This window comes from Puntigrus tetrazona, chromosome 8 (assembly GCF_018831695.1).
Source record: "Puntigrus tetrazona isolate hp1 chromosome 8, ASM1883169v1, whole genome shotgun sequence".
In the NCBI taxonomy this organism is placed as follows: Eukaryota; Metazoa; Chordata; class Actinopteri; order Cypriniformes; family Cyprinidae; genus Puntigrus; species Puntigrus tetrazona.
The window spans coordinates 22,159,104-22,178,926 of NC_056706.1; the positions used below are offsets into that span (position 1 = coordinate 22,159,104).

Below are 19,823 nucleotides of genomic sequence, written 5' to 3' on the forward strand. Positions count from 1 at the left end.
ACACTTTTATTCCCTTTTCAACTTTCAAATCACATCAGAAAAGCATTTATTTTAATAAAAATGAAGGAAACATGAAAGAAAGTTGAAAAAGTATCCTGTAGGGTTAGGGTAGGTGTAGGGAGGGCGTTATTGTCCCAATAAGATGACAACCATTTAATAATTTTAATTAAAATTTAAATTTGTACTCGATAAATTATTGCTATTATTGCATACAGTTTTATAATGTACTACAACAGTGAGGTTAATTGTACACATAAACAGTAGAATTTTTTTTTTATTTTTCACTTAGTATAAATACCATCTAATTGCTATCTACAATCAATGTACTGTAACATGATTATGTCTTTTATTTGGGTTTGAGAACATAACAAAGTTTAAATCAACTGGAATCTGTGACTGAGACTGGAGAGAGAGAAGAGAGAGAGAATCTTGATGTTTTGCATGTCGTCCGTCTTCTCCACATGTTTGACATCCATCAGTTCTCTTATCTAAAAAAGATTTTTGTTAGAATGGATTACAATTAATTATTTTGCTGAAGTCACATGTTTCCAATCATAAACCTTGATGTAACTTTGAGCTTGTTGTAATCATCATCATAGAAACAAACCTTTTGTGAATCGGACAAACGAGACCCTTCAGAGACCATCCCATATGACCTTCAGCTTTTTACCAGTTTCACAGTGCTGGAAGATGTCCACTATTAAAAAAGAGCAGAAGTACATTTAAAAGACAAACCATGGAGAAGGCTTTTTTTAAATATTGATTTTTGTGGAAAAAATGTGGCTTTCCAGAGAAAAGAAGTTCTCACCAACTTTACAAATCCTGAGAAAACATGAACCTCTCAAGAAGGAGTCAAAAGCTTATTTATTGGTATATTTGTATGTTTTTTATTAGGAGCAGTCTGCTTTTCTTGCAGTGAAACACTGATGTAGATCTCTCCAGAATGCATCTCTGCAGTGTTTCCTTTCCTCTTCAAAACTGCATCATCAATCAGCTTCTGCTCAGCTGCAAGACAACAGTGATTTAATACAAACACACCGAGCACTGAACATTATTCCAGCACTAGTACTGTGGTACTCTATACCTCTTCACATAGAAGAGCATGTATCCGTTTCTCTCGATGTTACATGATGCTTTGGACCAGCTGGATTTTCTGATGGATGAGTCGCTGCATTCCAGCCATCCAGATCCACTGAGGTCAGGGATGTGACTGATGTAGTGCCCTAAAATCACAGAGAGACTTTAGTGCGGTGTGTAAAGAGTGAATGAGAGGACTGAAAATGTAGAAGAAACATGTCGTACCACAATACAAACTTCTGCCCAGATGTGACACAGCAGCAGATAGTCTGTACTGTGTGCTGCTGCTGTCTGATGCTTCCACCTGTTAAACACAAACACTGATTATTACATGATGCTGCTGCATTTAAATCAACATCCTCCTCTGTTTACCTCCTTTTACCTCCTTTCCATTGTTCCATCTATCTATCTATCTATCTATCTATCTATCTATCTATCTATCTATCTATCTATCTATCTATCTATCTATCTATCTATCTGTCTATCTATCTATCTCTCATTCTGTCGTTCTGTGAATTGCTGTCTATTATATCTTTCCTGTGGTCTTGCAGGCTCAATTCTATTCTTCTGTCCGTCTTGGCTTCTTTCTTTTGGGCTCTTGCTGTTTATCACTATCCTCTCTCCGCTCTCTGTGGAATATCATACATCAAAAAAACCAACAGCAATTCTTTTAGAACAAATGTCTTCCTGGCGCTGTCTTTCAGAGTAATTCAAGTGACTGTTTCACAACATGCCAGCAGAGGGCAGATGTTTGGGCCGCATACCTGTGCTGCAGGACAGAGAAAACTCTTTTGGGACTTTCAGTCGATCCTTCAGCTTGGACATTGAGGATGCGATATCAAAACGCATGACCAGAAGCACCAGGATGCTGTAGAGCGAGTCAAATGTTTAGCAGTTCTAGACTATAGTTAGTTATTTCAGCGTTTAGTTATTCTGCAGCTCAAGGTAATAACTGATTAACAGCATGTCTTACCGTGGAAGGACAATTACTTCCAGCTCCTCAGAGGCTGTAGAGCCGGCGCACTCGCTGCATGAGCAGTCAAACGAAGATCTCTGGAGAAAACAAACAACAGTCAGAACTACAAACACTCGTTGACTTTATACATCCTCCTGTTGATGTGATGTCACTGACTTTGAAGTACTGCTGCAGGCTGTCTATGAGGCATCCTCGAGGACCGATGACCACAGAGAGGTAGTTGTAATCCTCTCTGAAGCTCCTCTGGAAGCCACAGCTGAAACCAAAGAAGAACATCAGAGTCGAGTAAATGAGTGTGAGAGGCTGAAATGAGCGCAGGTGCGGATGTGTGATGTTACCTGTTACAGGTGCGCAGACGGTTGAGCTGGAATTCCATATTAGCCACAGGACAGGTGTATTTTGGCCAGTAGCTCGCAGAGAAGCTCGCCCTCTTCTTTCAGATGGGACAGGCTGACCATCAAAAACTCATGGGCGTCCTGAAGGAGAAAGAGCAAAGTTTCTGCATTTGAAATGTTCAAGTATCTACTGTATCTATCTGTGCTTCTATCATTGTACCATTCTTTCTAAGAGCAAGGGATGATTAGGTTAAATGCAAAAAGTCCAAAAATAATAATTTGAGCATGTATATCCAGTTCACCTGCTGATGGTCTCCCAAGAAATCTGGATAGCGTGTTTCAATGCAGGTCTTTAGTGTTGACAAGAGCTTCGTCTTCAGCCTCTTGTCATCATCGCCTGTCAGTCTGCTCAAGTGCAGCTCAGAGAGCGTCCTGGTGAGAACATTATATTGAACTGCTTTAGTTTTGCTGCTTTAAAATATATATATTTTTTAAATTTCGATTGAAATGTAATATGGTACCTGAGCATTGTGTTTCCCTCCTTGCAATGTTGCTGCTGGGAAAGCACATCTTCACGGAAGGGAGAAACTGTGAGGAGGCACTGCAGCACTGAGTTCATGTAGCACGTGTTTCCTAAATTAGGGAACCTGTGACGGACGTCTTCAATTAGAGGAGGGTGTGAAAAAAGCACATTATAAATAAACCTTTACCTCATTCGGGTACAACATTTACCCTAAGTGCTTGATGTTAGTTGGCGATGCTGTCAGCACAACCTCAGCCTGCTCAGAATCATCCTCCGTAATGCTCCTGGTGCTCTGCTGCCGCTCAGAACTGCACTGTATGAGCTTCAGTATTTCAGCCTGAGACAGACCGCTAGACTGCTCCGTCGTACTGGCCAGCACACCGAGGATGCTGGGAATACATCAGGAACATCTAACAATTTTGTGCTTGTCCAAGTTAACGTTTGATTTCTGCAGCTAGTCTGCCTTTGCGTCGATGCAGCGTTTATTCCCGTCACCCACCAGTCGAGATCTACATCAGAAATGGTTGGATCTCCACCTGCATCTGTGAAAAGATTAAAGGTTATTGTACTTCACATATTAGGAAAATGAACTGAATTGCCATAGGTTCCTTTTGTAGTGTAATTCTTAACTAATACACTAGAGGTTTTAAAGTAGAGGAACTTCTCTAACCTTCAAGAAACGGCTGCGGCCTGAAGTTCAGTCTCCACATCCGAGTCTGCTGTCTGCAGATGAATCTGAGGCTCTTCCGTCTCTGGATGAGGAAGTTTCCTCAGCGCTGGAAGTGGAGCTCTGCTCTCCAGCTGCGTCTGATAGAAATACAGTTTTATACTGTGCCAACTAGATCTTTGACGTAAAAGATGGATGACCTTGAAGTATGTGAAAGCTTTAAACATTTCCTAACCTCCGACTGCTTCTTCCTCGTGGGTGGCAGCCTGCAGATCAAACTCTGGATCAGAGGATCTGCTGACTGCAGGTGAGGAAGAGGCATCAGGCGAGACATCGGTGTGTGCGCCGCCGCTTGTCTGAGTCTCGACGGTGGAGGACTCGTCCAGCTCAGAAGACGACGACACACATGGCAGAATCACCGATAGTATTCTGCGGAAAGCCCGGCGCAGAGATGGACTTTTGCGTTTCCGGGACGAGGAAGAGGAAGATGAGGAACATTTGGCACCATCAGCAGGTGCAGCAGTGAGCCACCACATCTGAAGATGATGACTCAAATTTCCACCACTTCGTCTTTTCTTTTCTTCTCCTTTTTGACTTCATCCATTGTAGCACAAGGAAAGTCTTTAGCCATTTTTCTAGAGACATAAGAAATATCTTTCAGATGGAAAAACTTTGTTTACAGAATTTGTAGGTTTGTTAATAAGTTTAACCCAGCTTGACCTGGTATATCGTTTTCTTTCTAGGGCAGTAGTAGAAGTAGAACATTTGAGTAATAAATATTATCACTGCACAAAGACCTATTTAAACTAAATATAGCTTTAATTACAAAAATATAACTTAACAATAACTGAAATACAGCGCTATTTTAGCAGGCTTAAGTATTTTCTGTGAAGTGACAAAGAGTCTCAGTTGTTTTTCAACAGATAAAAGTAGGCTAGTTCAGTAATTCAGCTTGATGCACCTTACCTTACTCCTGATCACACACTACACCGCGGACAGTTTTCGTCATAATTAAGTTCAATGGAGTCGTTCTATTCGCGCGTTCGATTAAGCGGGTGTTTTTATTTGAATGAGCTGCTCGAGGAGAAATCAAACACAACGTGCAACAAACACAACGAAAGCAAAAAAATGTTTATACTTAAAAACACCGTTAGCTAGGCTACATCACTCAACGGTTTCAACATTACGATACTTGACTAGTTCAATAGACAGTTTAATAAGCAAATACAGTAATATTAGGTCACTTAGTGTATATTTTAGGCTCAATCACAGCGCATCCCTCAGCGACCAGCGATTCATTTCTGAATAATTCAGTGTTTTGAACAAATTTGTTGAGTCAAAGTTTCATTATTACATGCATAAACATCTAATGAATCTTAAATTAACCACTCAGTGACTTATTAAAAATATACTAAAACAAAATCATTAAATACTGGCACCTACTGGCGTTTTAATTTCGTTTTTTCCACTATCATTTCTTGTTTTTATTCAGTGTTAAAACGGTGTAAAGCAAATACTAAATTAATGTTTTCTGCTCATGCATATTGTAGTCTCTTATAGTAAGAATTTGATAAATTATGTGTGTGTGTGTGGATATGGATGTCAGAGAAAAAAAAATTATGTGTTTGTGTGTTCAAAAGCAAACTTTTTGAGGTATCATTCTTAAATTTGGAACTCATCTTATTTAGATCCATGGCTTAGATTTTTTAGATTATTTAAACTTTTTTTTTTTTTCACTTTTTAAACTGCAATAATAATTCACCATGGGTCTTCTTGAGTCCAAACTTAACTGTGCTCCCAAGCCTCATTTTTATGACTTTTTGTCCTCTATGGACCTACGTGTAACTTTTTTTTAAACTGATGCACAAGGGTGAAGCACAAAGGATGCTCACACCAAATGTTGATTTAAAGCAATTAATAGAAGTTAATTGACAAAGAAAATCTATTTAAGACATTGTTCTTGACAGCATTTTCATTTTACAGAAAGTGTCTAAAATTTTTAACAGTACTGTAGCTTTGCACTCCGAGACAAAGTTTTGCTTTTAAAGCTTTGTAGGCTAATATTCTTAGGCTAATGTTCATGTTTTTATAGCTATAACACCCAAAGGCAGTGTGTTTGCTCACTTATTAAAAGTATTACATCATCCATCTCTCATCCTGTATTTTTATGGATCTTATCCTGTCAGCCATTTAAAAAGTCATACAAGTGAACCCGTACAAAACTTGTATACCTTGGATACACTGTCACCTTGCAAAAAATAAATAACCAAAAACTTTTAGATATCTTTGTTGGTACTTTAGAGGCCTTGGGAATTCATATAGTAGCCTAGCGTAACAAATACGAAAATGAAAATAGCTAGCCATGACAACTAATATATTCCTAATATATGGATGGATGAATGGATATAGTGAAAATACACAACGTGAAAATATAATTGACCTAGCGATGTCTTATTAAAAGTTTTTCGGAAGAAAAAAAAAAGATGCAATTGACATCACTTGGCGGCGACACAGTGGACACGCATCCTGCTGCCACGTCTGAACTGATACTGTTGGCAGGTAACTGAACGACTGACAGCCGTCTCAGCCAATCAGCGGGGTCCAGATCAAGGCGTGGACTGTTTTCTCGCCCAATAAAATACGCGGTGGGCGGGTTTTTCAATGACAGCGATTCAGAACTAGGAACTAAACGGCTCTTGGCAGCAGCACGGAGACATGTGTGGTGAGTACTGCCAATGAAAACTACCTTTTATTTCATATTCACAATGATAATGTACGTAACGTTTACTTTAATTACACGCGTCATAGAATAAAGGCGTGTGGCCTGAAGTGGTGAGGTCGAAAAGCCGTTGGAGGGAAAATCCACTAGCATTTAGCATCGGACACAGGCTGTGTTTTAAATCCTGTACTAGTGAGTTGCCTACTTAGACAGTTTTAGGTATCAAATTGAAGCTACGACCGCGGTTATGTTGCTAAAGGCGTTTTTAGAGACCTGTAACCTTAATGCCATTATAATTAAAGGTCTATGTATTGATGTTGTTGTACGTTCCTTGTTGCTTCAAACCATCCTCGTTATGTTTAGCTCGAAATCTTTACTTGCTTTAATTAAAGCACGCACCCTGTGCAGTCTTGTTTAGTAGAGATAAACATTGCTTTGTCGCAGTGTTTAATCGTTAAACATTTCCATTTTATTAGATTTTTATCGTTTATCTATTTGAAGATGACCCGACCCCCTTTTCCAGCGAAACAGGTCACAAAACTTCATTTGAAAGTGACCACACCTCTAATTCAAGTTTGGTTTTGGTGGTAAATATCACAGATTGACTGCTTGTGACCACACCAAAGAGAAACACACCTCCGGTTAAGTTACACAGAAATACTTAGTGCTTTAAGAAACTCTCTAAGATATCCGTTGTCTCTGATAGAGGCGGGGAAGTGATAGAGGGACACAGAATGACCAGCTGGAAGTTATTTTCCCATAGGTTTTTTTCTGATAAGCTAAATCTGTACGGCCTCTTCTTAAGATAAAATGCATCCAGGCGTTTGCAGACAGCCTTGACGAAAAGCAGGGATCGTTCTGCTTGCCTGTGGCAAAGCGATCTACAGACTAATGTTTTAGATTAGATTTGTTGTAAAAGGGTCAAAAATAAGAAAATGCAGTTTTCTGTTCTTTTTGGGGAAAGAAGAGTTCAATGTATCGTGTGAGACGCACTCTAAAGGTCATCTCGTATAATTTACAGGACGGTATGCATAAATATTAAAGATACAGTGGCAAAAAGGAGGGAAAATGGTCAATGATCTTTGATCCATTAACTCGTTTGGTAAATAAAAAGAATGTAATGTACAAAAAAAGGTAATGTTGTACAAACATGTGCCTTTTGGTAAAATTAATAATCTACATTCTGTTTCTAATAAATACTGTTCTCTAGAACTTTCTTTTTTATCAAAGAAACTTCACAGCACAATTGTTTTTCCTTTTTTTTTTTTTGAGCACCAAATCGACTAATTTGAATGATTTCTAGAGAATCATGTGACACTGAAGACTGAAGTAATGATCCTGAAATTTCTCCTTTGATCAAAGGAATTAATTACATTTTAAAATATATTAAATAAAAAAGCATTTAAGTCATAAAAATGATATTTCGTGATATTACTGTTTTTACTGCTATGAAATGCAGTCTTGTTGAAACATAAGCCTTGATTTTTGTACAAAAATTGAAATAATAAAATAATCAAACCAATGCAGAACTTGAACAGTAACAGTAGTGTGTATATATATTTTAAATTTTTTTTTTTTTATTTTTTTTTGGAGAAGGTGGGGTGATGCAACTATATTCAGAATCTTTCATTTTAGCATGTCATCTGTCTAATAAAGCAGAGCCTTGTTTAACTACCACACACACACACACACACACACACACACAAGTATATTCAGTGCCTGGCCAGACCACTGAAAGGCACTTCTGTGTCGTTTCTGTCCTTTCATAGTGCTGTACTTGTACATTTATCCCTTGTGCAGATGCACACATTTTAAAGTGTTTTTTTTTTTTTTTTCACGCCAGGTTTATCTGAGCTGATTTCCACCCTGTCATTGATTTTTGTTCAGACTGTGTGTATATCAACACAGATGGATGTTTCTTTCCATTAGGCTTCTTAATTTCCTTAATGGCATCCATAGTATCACTTCCTTGTTTACGGCAATGTGTGTGTAGTGTGGCAGTGTCTTTCTAGTGTATCTTCCCCCAGCGTTCATTTGAAGATGTCAAACCGGTTGTGTCTGCCTCACCTGGACCGCTTCTTTGCAACAATCTCGCTTTGCTTTTGTTGGCCCTTGATCTCGCAGCTGCTTCATCAGGGTCACTGATTGTCCAGTGCCCTGTTTCAGAGACAGGCTTACATGCTGATGTTTGCGTTTCTATTCAAACCACTTTACCCCAAAATATGTTGAGTATTTTAAATCGCAATGCAAATGTTATACAAATGGTTTCAGTTTCTCACTTAGGTTTGTTGTTTTCCTTTAACATCACATTGACTAAAACGAAAGCAGCTTCAGATTTTTTTTTGATGATGAGAAATCATTGTGATTATATTAATTAATATCCAGACAGTTTAAATTGTTTATACCGTTGTTTGAAGCAACTTCATCTCATATCTAGCTGAAAACATTTAAAACTGGAAAAATGTTTTGCTTTTTAATAGTACTAAGCCTCAAATGTCAAGTATTCATTGGACTTTCTTCTTTAACTTTATCCATAAAACTATAATTAAAACAATGGAAAACCCTTAAGGTCAGTAGGTCACCTTTTACAAAAAACGCGCACATCTTCAAGCTCTCAGAATAACATGTAATAGAGAGTCTATTGTTTTGAGTTCTATTTTAAATTATAATTTCAAGGTAATGCATATGCATTTTGACCTTAGATCTGCAGCGCTAGTTTGCAGGCACACCTGATTTAGATGTGACCTGTTTTGCATGGCTGATGGATGTACAGTGGTCTCTTCTAGAATAGTTTGTGCTGAGAAATGCTGTAATGTGTTTCTGTCTGCATCTACCTATAGAGAGAGGTCTTAATTTATACACCATATTTCTTTAATATGTTTAGCTGTTTTAAGAGAGACCAGTAGCAGTACCTTTTTAGCAGTGAATGGAGTATTGATATATTGAGTGCGTATGAGCATGTGTATGCATATGGGGAAAAATGTAAATAGTCAGCATGTACATAACTTTCGATTTGGATACACAATCAGTTTTGTTACACATAATGGCTTCTATATAGTGTGTGTGTAAGAAAATTGGAATGCAGCTGTAGTCTTTGAATTAATTATTGAATTGTATTCATTACAGTGTCCAAAACAAACTTTCTTTCTCTCTCTCTCTCTCCCTCGAGGCATCTTCGCATATCTGAATTATCACGTGCCTCGCACTCGCCGTGAGATCCTCGAGGTCCTTATCAAGGGCCTGCATCGCCTGGAGTACCGCGGCTATGACTCCGCTGGTGTGGGCATCGATGGAGGAAACAGTAAGGAATGGAAAACAACTGCAAGAACATCCACCTGATCAAGCAAACAGGAAAAGTCAAAGCGCTGGATGAGGAAATCAATAGTAAGTAATGACGGTCGTTTCAGAGGTCAAGGTTATGCACAATAACGTATGAGAACTTTTTTACAAAAAAAAATCAATATGCATCACAGAGCAAACCACACAATGCAACTAGGTTGCATTCTCAAGCGTTTTTGTTTGTTTGTTTGCATTTAGTGCGTCAACTACCTAATTGCCTACCTAATTTAAAGGGTTGAACACAAAGAAGATATTTTGAAGAATGTGGGTAACCAAACAGGCATTCATTGAAAGTTAATGGTTACCAGAATCTGTTTGGTTACACATTCTTGAATATCTTCTTTTATGTTCAACAAACAATTCCTATAGGTTTGGAACAGCTTGAGGCGAGTAAATAACAGATCTGAACTAGTCCTGTAAACATGTCAAGATGATAACTGTGTCCTGATATCAAAATAAAGAGAAAACAGAATCATTTAAAGGACTTGAAGGATAAAAACACAGTCTAACAAATCTGCTTCCTTGCTTATTTGAAAACTTGGTTTTAATCACAGCCGTGTCCTTTGAATTGGATAGGACATATATTGATGTCTTGAAATAATTAAGCCTAACATTGGAAAAGGAAAAAAAAAAGTAAAATATATTAAAAAGTACTCATAAGTGCACATTGAACTGTATTTAAAGTATTTGTTTGAAATATGGTAGTAACAGTTTATTTGAGCGTTTGACCAGCGCTTTTAACAAAACATTAACTAAATTGTTTTTTCTCAGATTTGCTGCTTAGTTAGGAATGCTGTTGTTAAATGTAGATACTGGGTAGGATCAGGGATGCAGAATATGTGCTTTAAAGCTAATATGTTAATAACAGGCATGCTAAAGCGTCACATCTGTTCTTCAGGGCAGCAGGATGTTGATCTGGATGTGGAGTTCGACGTGCACCTGGGAATCGCTCACACTCGATGGGCCACTCACGGCGTCCCCAGCCCGTCAACAGCCACCGCAAAGATCTGACAAGAACAACGGTCTGCATCCACTTTTTTACAAACTTTCCTAGCTGTGAAAAGCTATTTTTGGATAGAAGGGTTCTGATTATTTTATTTCCACGCAGAGTTTATTGTCATCCATAATGGAATCATCACCAACTACAAAGACTTGAAGAAGTTTCTGGCAAGTAAAACATCATCTCTCCATCTGTTTGTCCAACAGTGCGTGTCTATGTTTTGACCGTTTACGTCGTTATGTTTGCAGGAGAGTAAAGGCTATGACTTTGAGTCTGAGACGGACACGGAGACCATCGCTAAGCTGGTGAAGTACATGTATGACAACCGGGAGAGCGATGACATCACCTTCGCCACCCTGGTGGAGCAAGTCACCCAGCAACTAGTAAACACCATTTTTGTACCCTTGACAATAGACAGTCTGAAGGTCATGATGATGGAGTAATGAACACCGTCTCTACTCTAGGAAGGAGCTTTTGCCCTGGTCTTCAAAAGTGTGCACTATCCAGGAGAGGCAGTGGGCAGCAGGTAACTTTCGATGTGATTTCTGAAAAACATTCTGAGCAATCACACATACACAAACACATAAGTCCCTAGTGGAGCTCCCTTTTGTCAGGAGAAAGAGTAAGTCGCTCTCTATGGACGGGTGTAAATGGAAAACAGAAGAAGTCTCGTTAACACATAATTGTTTTTTTGTATTTATACACACCTATTGTCAGTATAATGTATGTAGTGCATCCTAAACGGCGAATGCTAAAGGTTAATAATTTGCATATCTTGCCCAAACCATTTTCATTTACGTTTCGCACAGCCTTTCTTTACTCTCAGCAAACATACAACACACTTATTTCCTCTGGCCTGAGAGAGAGCAGGAAGATCTCTCTAGCAATGCTAAGTGTGCCGTCATTCAATTTAAACGCCTTTACCACTCTGTAAACAGACTCTTCAGCTGATCGTGTGTGTGTGTGTGTGTGTGTGTTAGAATTAATGTTAACTATGAAAATAACTGCTTTTCTGTACACTGCATTTGAATCATTTGACAGCCCTACAAGTATTAATTAATTTTTTTTCCCCCCCTCCATCCAGGAGAGGAGGTCCGTTACTGATTGGAGTTAGAAGTGACCACAAGCTTTCCACAGATCACATCCCCATCCTGTATCGCTCCTGTGAGTTCACACACTGACCTACCTCCCGCTGCATGAAGAGCTGAACTAGCACAAGCGTAATGCAGGTTCAAGCCTTATCCTGCAATTCTGTTGGCCCATCTGTGTCCATTGGAATTTAGTTTCAACTATATCTTGTCAAAATCGTGAGGCAGATGCAAAAAACAGATGGCCAATTAATAAGCATTCATACAGTGGCAAAAACAAGACATGCAAAATTAAAAATGTAACGGAAAACCCTTTTACAATTAGATTCATTAGTTGAACTAGGAATAAACAATACTTCTACAGCACTTATTAATCTTTAGTTAATGCTAATTTTGCCATTTACTATTGCAATATTAAAATCACAATTTGTGTTTGTTAACATTGAATGATTGTATTTTTATTAACGGTAATGTATTGTTTATAGTTTAATGCATTAACTAATTTTAACAAATGTCACCTTGTTGTAAAGTGTTACTAATGTATCCTGCTTTTTGTTTGCAAATGGTTTTCATATTGCAATGAGACAGCTTTTACTAACTTAATATCATATATTGCATGAATTCTCTTTAGACTTACCAATAATAAAGAGGAAAAAACACTAAAAGGTGTATATATAATGTTATTGCTGTCTTTTCATGTAGCTGGTAAAGACAAAAAGAGCTGCAATACTCTGCCCAGGATGGACGAGGACACGTGTCTGTTTCCTGTGGACGAGAAAGCCGTGGAGTACTACTTTGCATCTGATGCCAGGTACTTTTGTCTCTTCCTCATCCGTTCACTCACTATGTTGATTTTATCTTCATAATGTCTAGAGAGGATTTGTTTTAAGCACAAGGGTAAAAGCAAAAGGAAAGGGGTGGATTTGAACCGCTTTATTTGGTGTCACTTCAGTGCTGTCATCGAGCACACCAATCGAGTCATCTTCCTCGAGGATGACGATATCGCAGCGGTGCGTGGACGGGCGTCTCTCCATCCACGGATCAAGCGGACGGCAGGAGATCACCCGCCCGGGCCATCCAGACCCTGCAGATGGAGCTGCAGCAGATCATGAAGGGTAAGGACAAAAATGGCAAGAGCTGATGAAATCACCAGTTGAATGGCTTCTTTTGTGTGCTGCCCACACAGTTTCAAGAAAGAAACTTTCAGGAAGCACTAGCCCTTAAATTAAACTTTGTTAGCAAGGTTTTATCACTTCCCTGGAAGATGTTGACTGTGTAAATGAAACGTAATCATTTAATTGACATAATGCTGTGCACTCTTGAACTACAAATATCAAGCCCGCATAGACTTTAAAGCGACAAATAAAATGCATCAATTCATTAATGTATTAATAAATCAGTACGGTAATGCATTAGAATAGTGGACATAATGTCCCCTATGCCCACTGCTGATTACTGACTGCATTTGTGTCCTTTCTACCCGATACTTAAGCGGCGTTCAATATGATAAATCTAATCTATAACATCTTGGGTTTTCATCAATAATTAATCACATGAACCTTTAAATAAAAGGAGTGTCATTTCTACATTATACTGTACAGTGCTTTGATGCAACCTGTGTTGTTAAAAGCGCTATATAAATAAAAATGATTGATTGATTGATTGACTTCAACTTGAGAACAATTAATAAAATATAACAAATGCATAGCTAGATACAGCATGAATGGCCCTTTGTGATAGTCAGCAATGTGGTTATGTGAAAATAATAGCCAGAAACTGATGCGAAAATAACCTGCCCACACAATCTATTTATGCTACACGATGATTATTTGCCGTGTATGAAGCGTTGCGTATTTTAGTGATCATAATTTCCCTGTGAAGTCTGAAGTCGTTCTTTAACGTCTGCTCGGAGATTGAAGAGCCTGTTGGACACGATCACATTAATTTTAAGAGACTGTCATTGGGGAAACGCACAGATGATTGGATATAAACCACACCACACCCAGTATGACCCACATTAAAATTGCAAGTTTAAAACAAGTTCTCAGGATGTTTATGAACTAACTTCTCAATGCAGGTCTGCCGTACAAACCTTTTAAGAGAGAAATGACCATAAACCAAAGAGGTCATCTCTAACGATAACAAGTGTGCATTTGTTAACTAATAACTACAACTTTTCCTCTCAATAAACTCCCAATTTTCTGCTCACTATTAATAAGTAGTTAAGTTTTGGAGTGCGATTAGACATGTAGAATAAGGCATTTATATGTTTAATTAGCACTAATAAATTGTTAATATTCTAGTAATACACATACTGATAAGCAAATAATAGATGTAACCATAAAATGTTACTGGAATGGGGTAACAGCTAGTTCTCACTACTAACAAGTTGCTCATTAGCATGCATATTACTGTTAGCTGTTTATTAATACATATAAAGCGCACATCAATGCCTTGTTCTGACTATATTCTAGAATGCTGAACTTACAATTAAAATAGTGATTATTAATAAGCTGCAAATTATGAGTTTGAGACAACTGTCATAGATAATAGGCTTTATGTTAGAGGCTCTTAACTAGTTGCTTATTAGCTTGCATAATACTAGAATATTAGCCATTTATTAGTAGTAATTAATCGCATATTATTCTATGTGACTTTATTCTACATTCCTAATTCTATCTTATGATACCTAAACTTAACAACGACCTTACTAACTATTAAAAAGCAGCAAATTAAGAATGTATTAAGGGGGGAAAGCAACAGTTAATAGTAAATAAGTTCTTGTCTAAAGTGTATCAATAGTAGTTAGTTAATGGCTAAAATTCCTCCTCAAACTAAAGTTTGACCAAGATTGCCATTACTCTTTGCTATTTTGAGGGACTGTTTTGGCTCCTTTGAGGAACTGTAGGTGCTTTATTTTCCTTTTTAAAGGAAATGAGGCACATTTTTGACGATGCCTTCATTTCTTTGCTTTTCTATCATTTGCATCAAGTCCGGATTGCACACAGAACTGAAAAGATCCAATTCGTATCATGCGCTCTGTAAACGAACCATGGTCGCACATCTGAGACTACTGTTGAGCTTGAGGAGCACACATATCAGAAGGCAATGTGTTTGCTTTCCAGCCACCAGAGAGCAGTACGTCGCTTCAGATATGCACTGCTTTATAGTTCTCCTTTTTTTGCTCCTCCTCCATCTCTCCATCCACTCATTCCCTCATTTCTCCTCGCCTCCCTACATTTCATCTGTCCTATTGTTAAAAAAAAAAAGAGACAATTCTCATGACCTAATTTCTGGGTAGGGCATTCCTTCAGTTATTCTCGCGTTCTTGCTGTTTATCGCAATGATTTTTTTGAGAAAAGAATTAATAAAGAATTTCTAATCAAGCAAAAATGAAAGACTTTGGTTTTGCTTGGCGTCAGTGGTGGAAATCTCTTAATCCCATCAGACTGTTTGCAATCATCTATTTAAGATAATGATTTTTTTTTTTTTTTTTCTGTCGTGGGTTATGACTCCTCCCAGATGCCCTTTAGGACAAGAACAGTTCCAGATGACATTTGCTCAACAATATGAGACAATTCACAACAGAATGTAGTCTTTATTTTTTTCGTGATTCTTATCGCCTAAAAGCTCCCTTTCGTGTTTCAGTGCAATTTAAAGAGTCTCGACTCGACTTCTTTTTAAAACAGGAAACTTCAGTTCCTTCATGCAGAAGGAGATCTTCGAGCAGCCAGAGTCTGTGGTCAACACCATGCGAGGAAGAGTTAACTTCGACAACAACACAGGTGAGCCCAGCTGTGCTCCGATCAGAGCCATTTCCAGACCAGACAAGTTTCAAAGGGTATTCATGGTTCTTGTGAATTTAGACGTATTGCTACACTTCTCGGAAGGAATTTATTTAATAGGAATGACGTGTATCAATGTTTCGCCAACATTTGTCAGCTGATTCTTTAGACTTACTTTAACCTTGTTAGGACTAAATAATCATTCAACAACATAATTTTCAATGAAACAGGACTCATGAGCAATGAAAGTTTCTGGCTAATCTGCTTCCATTAAGTTTGTAGTAAGACAGAAGACAATAAAAAATGGCTAATTTTCCTTTATTTTTACTTTCTTTTTTTGTGTCTTTGCAGTGACCCTGGGAGGGTTGAAAGACCACATTAAAGAGATCCAAAGATGTCGTAGGCTCATCATGATTGCCTGTGGGACCAGTTACCATGCTGGAGTTGCAGTATGTACATCATTAAACAAAACACATGGCCCACTTCACACCTGACGTTGGTATGGGGTTTCCAGCTAATTGATGTCATATTGAAACTCATTGAGATGGCACATTTGGAGCTGGTTAGGGACGACTAAGAAAATGTAATGGAGTTGTAAATGCTATAATACTATTGGAAACATTAGTTTCAGTATGTGGTCAGTGTTGCCAGATAGGATAGGAGATTTCCAGCCCAAAGTTCACAAAAACATTTTTTTTTTTTTAAATGTAAATCAAGATAGATAACAGAATTTTTATTAGTTTGTTTTAAGGAGATAAAGATTGCTATTTCAAATAGTGGAAATACATTAAATAGAATGACCAAATACGATTTTTTTTAAATATGCAGAAAGTGTCAAAACAGCAATCAAGAAATTAGTCAATACCCTCAGAAAAAAACAATTCAACAGTCAGAATTTAATGCAAAAATTAATCTGAATAAGCAATGGTATTTCACACTTATTCATGAACTGTATAATAATAAAAAAATGCCCTTATTTTTGCATTGCTCTATAATTTCACACATAACTAGAGGAAGTGTTTTATAAAGTTGAATATAATACAGAACTTTGCATAGTCAAAACTAACAAGTCCAACAGCTTTCAATGATATCAATCTGGACCATTCAAAAGATAAAGATCTTAAAGATATGTATGCGTATGCACTCTGCTTTTAGTTGCAGTAATCGTGTCATCTCTCCATCACCAGGTGTAATTCCGTTTAAGAGTATAAACACTCTCTCCATTCTTTTATTTAGGCATTGTGATCACTTATAGAGTTATACATGCAAAATCAGATCCGTCGTTGCGCGCTAAACACCCATCACTCCATGTCTGTTTGCTGATCCTTAAATACTGACTGAAAGAGGCGGCCGTGACTTCGCAGATTGCTGAGTCTCTTTGCAGTATGTTCACTTGTTTAATAATGTTGTGATAACTGACAGTATATATGCACGCTTAGGCTTGTATGTTAAGCATCTATCAGTATTGCAATTTGTTTAAAAACACAGAATCAGCCCAAATTTTGTCCACCCGCCCAAGCCAATATATACCGCACAATCAAATTCAAAACACTTAATCTGGCAACACATGCGTGGTTGGCTGAAGTATCAATTGCTGTTGTTTTTCTGAAATTTCAGAAAGTTTTATTTAGACTGTGCCAGGACTTTTATTGTGACAACATTAGCATCCAAGCACAGATGCATCGGAGTTGCCATTTTTTTCTTTAACAGATTTCTTTACCATTTAACGTTTTTATTAGCCAAAACTAGTAATGGAAACCTATTAGTAGTTCTATTTGCCTTTCTGTTATTAGTAATGAAAACTAAAAAGTCTAAATGTCTAATGAATACTTAATTATATGAACATTGCAAATTCCATCAATTGGATCTTCACAAGTGTGCTTTTGTAGTCTGCACAAAAACAAGTATTCTCAGTGCATTGCAGTTTGCCCCGTGTTGAATCTTCACTCACTTCTCACTTAAAGTAATTTCTGAATGGAGAAAAAGCAATAGACTAGATATCTTATTTATTATCTGTCATACACCAGAAAACATTTTGAAATCCGATTAAATTGGAGACTTCAGAGTCCAAGGTGTAAATGTAATCCAGCTGAAGGTTGTCGGATATTGAAACACATGTCATAGATACTTGTACAAGTTTAAATCCAGCATTTAAAGGGGTCATCTGAAAAGTTATAGAACTTTAAGCTGGCAAAAAAAATGAAAACATTAATAACATGCTGTTTGATATGTTAATAGTCAGCTATTGAAAGATGAAGAAGTACAGACTCTGAGTATGCTTTACCTTATTTTATAAAGTAGAATTCATAATGTTAAAGCTACTCTCTAAAGTGTTAAAAGTTTTTTTTTTTTTTTTTTTAGCTGTGGCTTTAACACTAAATAAATTGCTAATTAGCATTTAGCATTTTTGTATTTATTTCCTTTTTTTGGAATTACGAGAATATGACTGTAAAAAAGTGACAAATTTCATATATATTTTTTTATTATTATTATTATTTTTTTTTTTTTTTAAATGGATGATATGAATCTACACAGTTTGCAATTCTGTGACTTCTACAGTGCAATCAATTTTGCACCAGATCTGCCATTTGATTAAAAGAGAGCTGCTTGCGGCTTCAATGGGCTACACTGTTGGCAATAAACAATGTACCCTTTTTATACCCCACGATTTTCAACTTATATGACTGGGGAGAATGGATAATTATCATGGAAAAAAACAAACACATTGCAAAAGAGCCTTGCATATGAGTCATAACTTTGCTTTAGGGTAAAATAAATGCCTTTTTATCACTATCATATTTTATTGCATCATACTCACAGTTATAAAATAATTGGTTCATGCTAGTTGTGTTTCTGACTTAGACTCGTCAGGTGCTGGAAGAACTGACCGAACTTTCCTGTCATGGTGGAGCTGGCTAGTGATTTCCTGGATCGAGAGCACGCCTGTCTTCAGAGATGATGTGTGCTTTTTCATCAGCCAGTCAAGGTTGGCTTGCCTTTCCCTGTGTGTGTGTGTGTGTGTGTGTGTGTGGCATGTGTGTGTGTGCGAATTATGTTTTTGAGAATTAGGACAGTCATCCCCAGACTCTGGCGTGTGTGTATGTCCAGGAGAAGCGACAGACAGCCTGTTGGCTCTGCGCTACTGTAAGAGAGAGTGCTGCCAGCCGGTGGGCATCACAACACTATGGGCGCTCCATCTCCAGAAGAAACAGACTGTAGTGTTCCACATCAATGCTGTTAGAGATTAGTGCCAGCTGCACAAAGGTGGGTTTAGTTTTTTTGGCAAATAGCATTTGAGCATAAGATGTTTAGGACTATTACAGGTGCCATTACTTTCGATTATACTAAAGCATGTTATGTAATTGACCTGATTACCAGTTTAACAAATTTGTAGCTTTGAAAGTATATTTAAAGAGATTATATCTACTTAATAATCTTAATGATCAGAGTAGATTTATATGGTGTTACTCAAATGCAAATGCCTGATCTGTTCATAGGAATCTGAAAAAACACTCTGACTGACTTATCAACTTTTTTAGTTGCAGAAATGTTATTTTTAAACAGTGTTTAAATGTACTATGTCTGGTTTAACAATTAGATTTAAAGGAATCTTTTGTAATTCACACCATTCTCCAATCCCATTTCCACCTATTTATGAATTCAGTGTAGTACAACAGATTCTTTTCACCAATTACAAGTGAACTACTCCACAGCATGCTTACTACGTGCTTTTAGATTGACACTGTAACCTGTGGCAGTCATTGCCAGGGGACCTATTCACAAAATGTCCATAATAATTTTACCCACTTAGAAACCCATTCTATATGCTACTAGAAACCAGACAGGGCTTAGTTGAAGTCATTTAGTACAAAATGATTTGATTTTTTTTTTTTTTTGGCGTCATAATGAAAGATGCATTCAGTAGTCTGGTGCTAATTCATTATTAAAATAGTTTATACTCTCAGAAGAATGACAATAATATGAACTAATTCTAGTGTTCAGTTATAAATGTGTATAGTTATTGCAAAGATGCGAATAGGACTGAAGATGAGAAAGCTATGAGACAAAAATGGTAACACTGATTTGAAATCCACATTGATACAATTATTTTTGAAAATCCTTACCTTTGTTTTCTAGGTAGGACCATCCCTAAGAGTGTATCATTTTGGTATAAGTACCAGATTAAGAACTACTAAATGTGCTTTTAACATGGCGTGAAGTTGAACACTGCTGTTTTGAATGTGAATTGAGAACTGAAACTCTGCATATATTTACAGCTCTCAGAAAGAAGGTCTAGAGCATTGTTTCTAGATC

General features: G+C 37.3%; 1 protein-coding gene and 1 pseudogene across 1 annotated transcript; one reads left to right on the top strand and one right to left on the bottom strand.

The window, feature by feature from the left end:
* Positions 1-882: 882 nt before the first annotated feature.
* On the bottom strand, positions 883-2,455 carry LOC122349876 (ubiquitin carboxyl-terminal hydrolase 37-like). Its single transcript, XM_043245990.1, has 7 exons — positions 2,392-2,455; positions 2,210-2,309; positions 2,051-2,130; positions 1,842-1,945; positions 1,303-1,381; positions 1,085-1,223; positions 883-1,005 (listed from the first exon to the last, which is right to left on the bottom strand). Exons 1-6 carry the CDS (start codon positions 2,427-2,429, stop codon positions 1,199-1,201), a joined length of 426 nt encoding a protein of 141 aa, XP_043101925.1. The 5' UTR covers positions 2,430-2,455; the 3' UTR covers positions 883-1,005; positions 1,085-1,198.
* A 3,837-nt stretch (positions 2,456-6,292) lies between these two features.
* LOC122350031 lies at positions 6,293-18,757 on the top strand (annotated as a pseudogene).
* Positions 18,758-19,823: the final 1,066 nt, after the last annotated feature.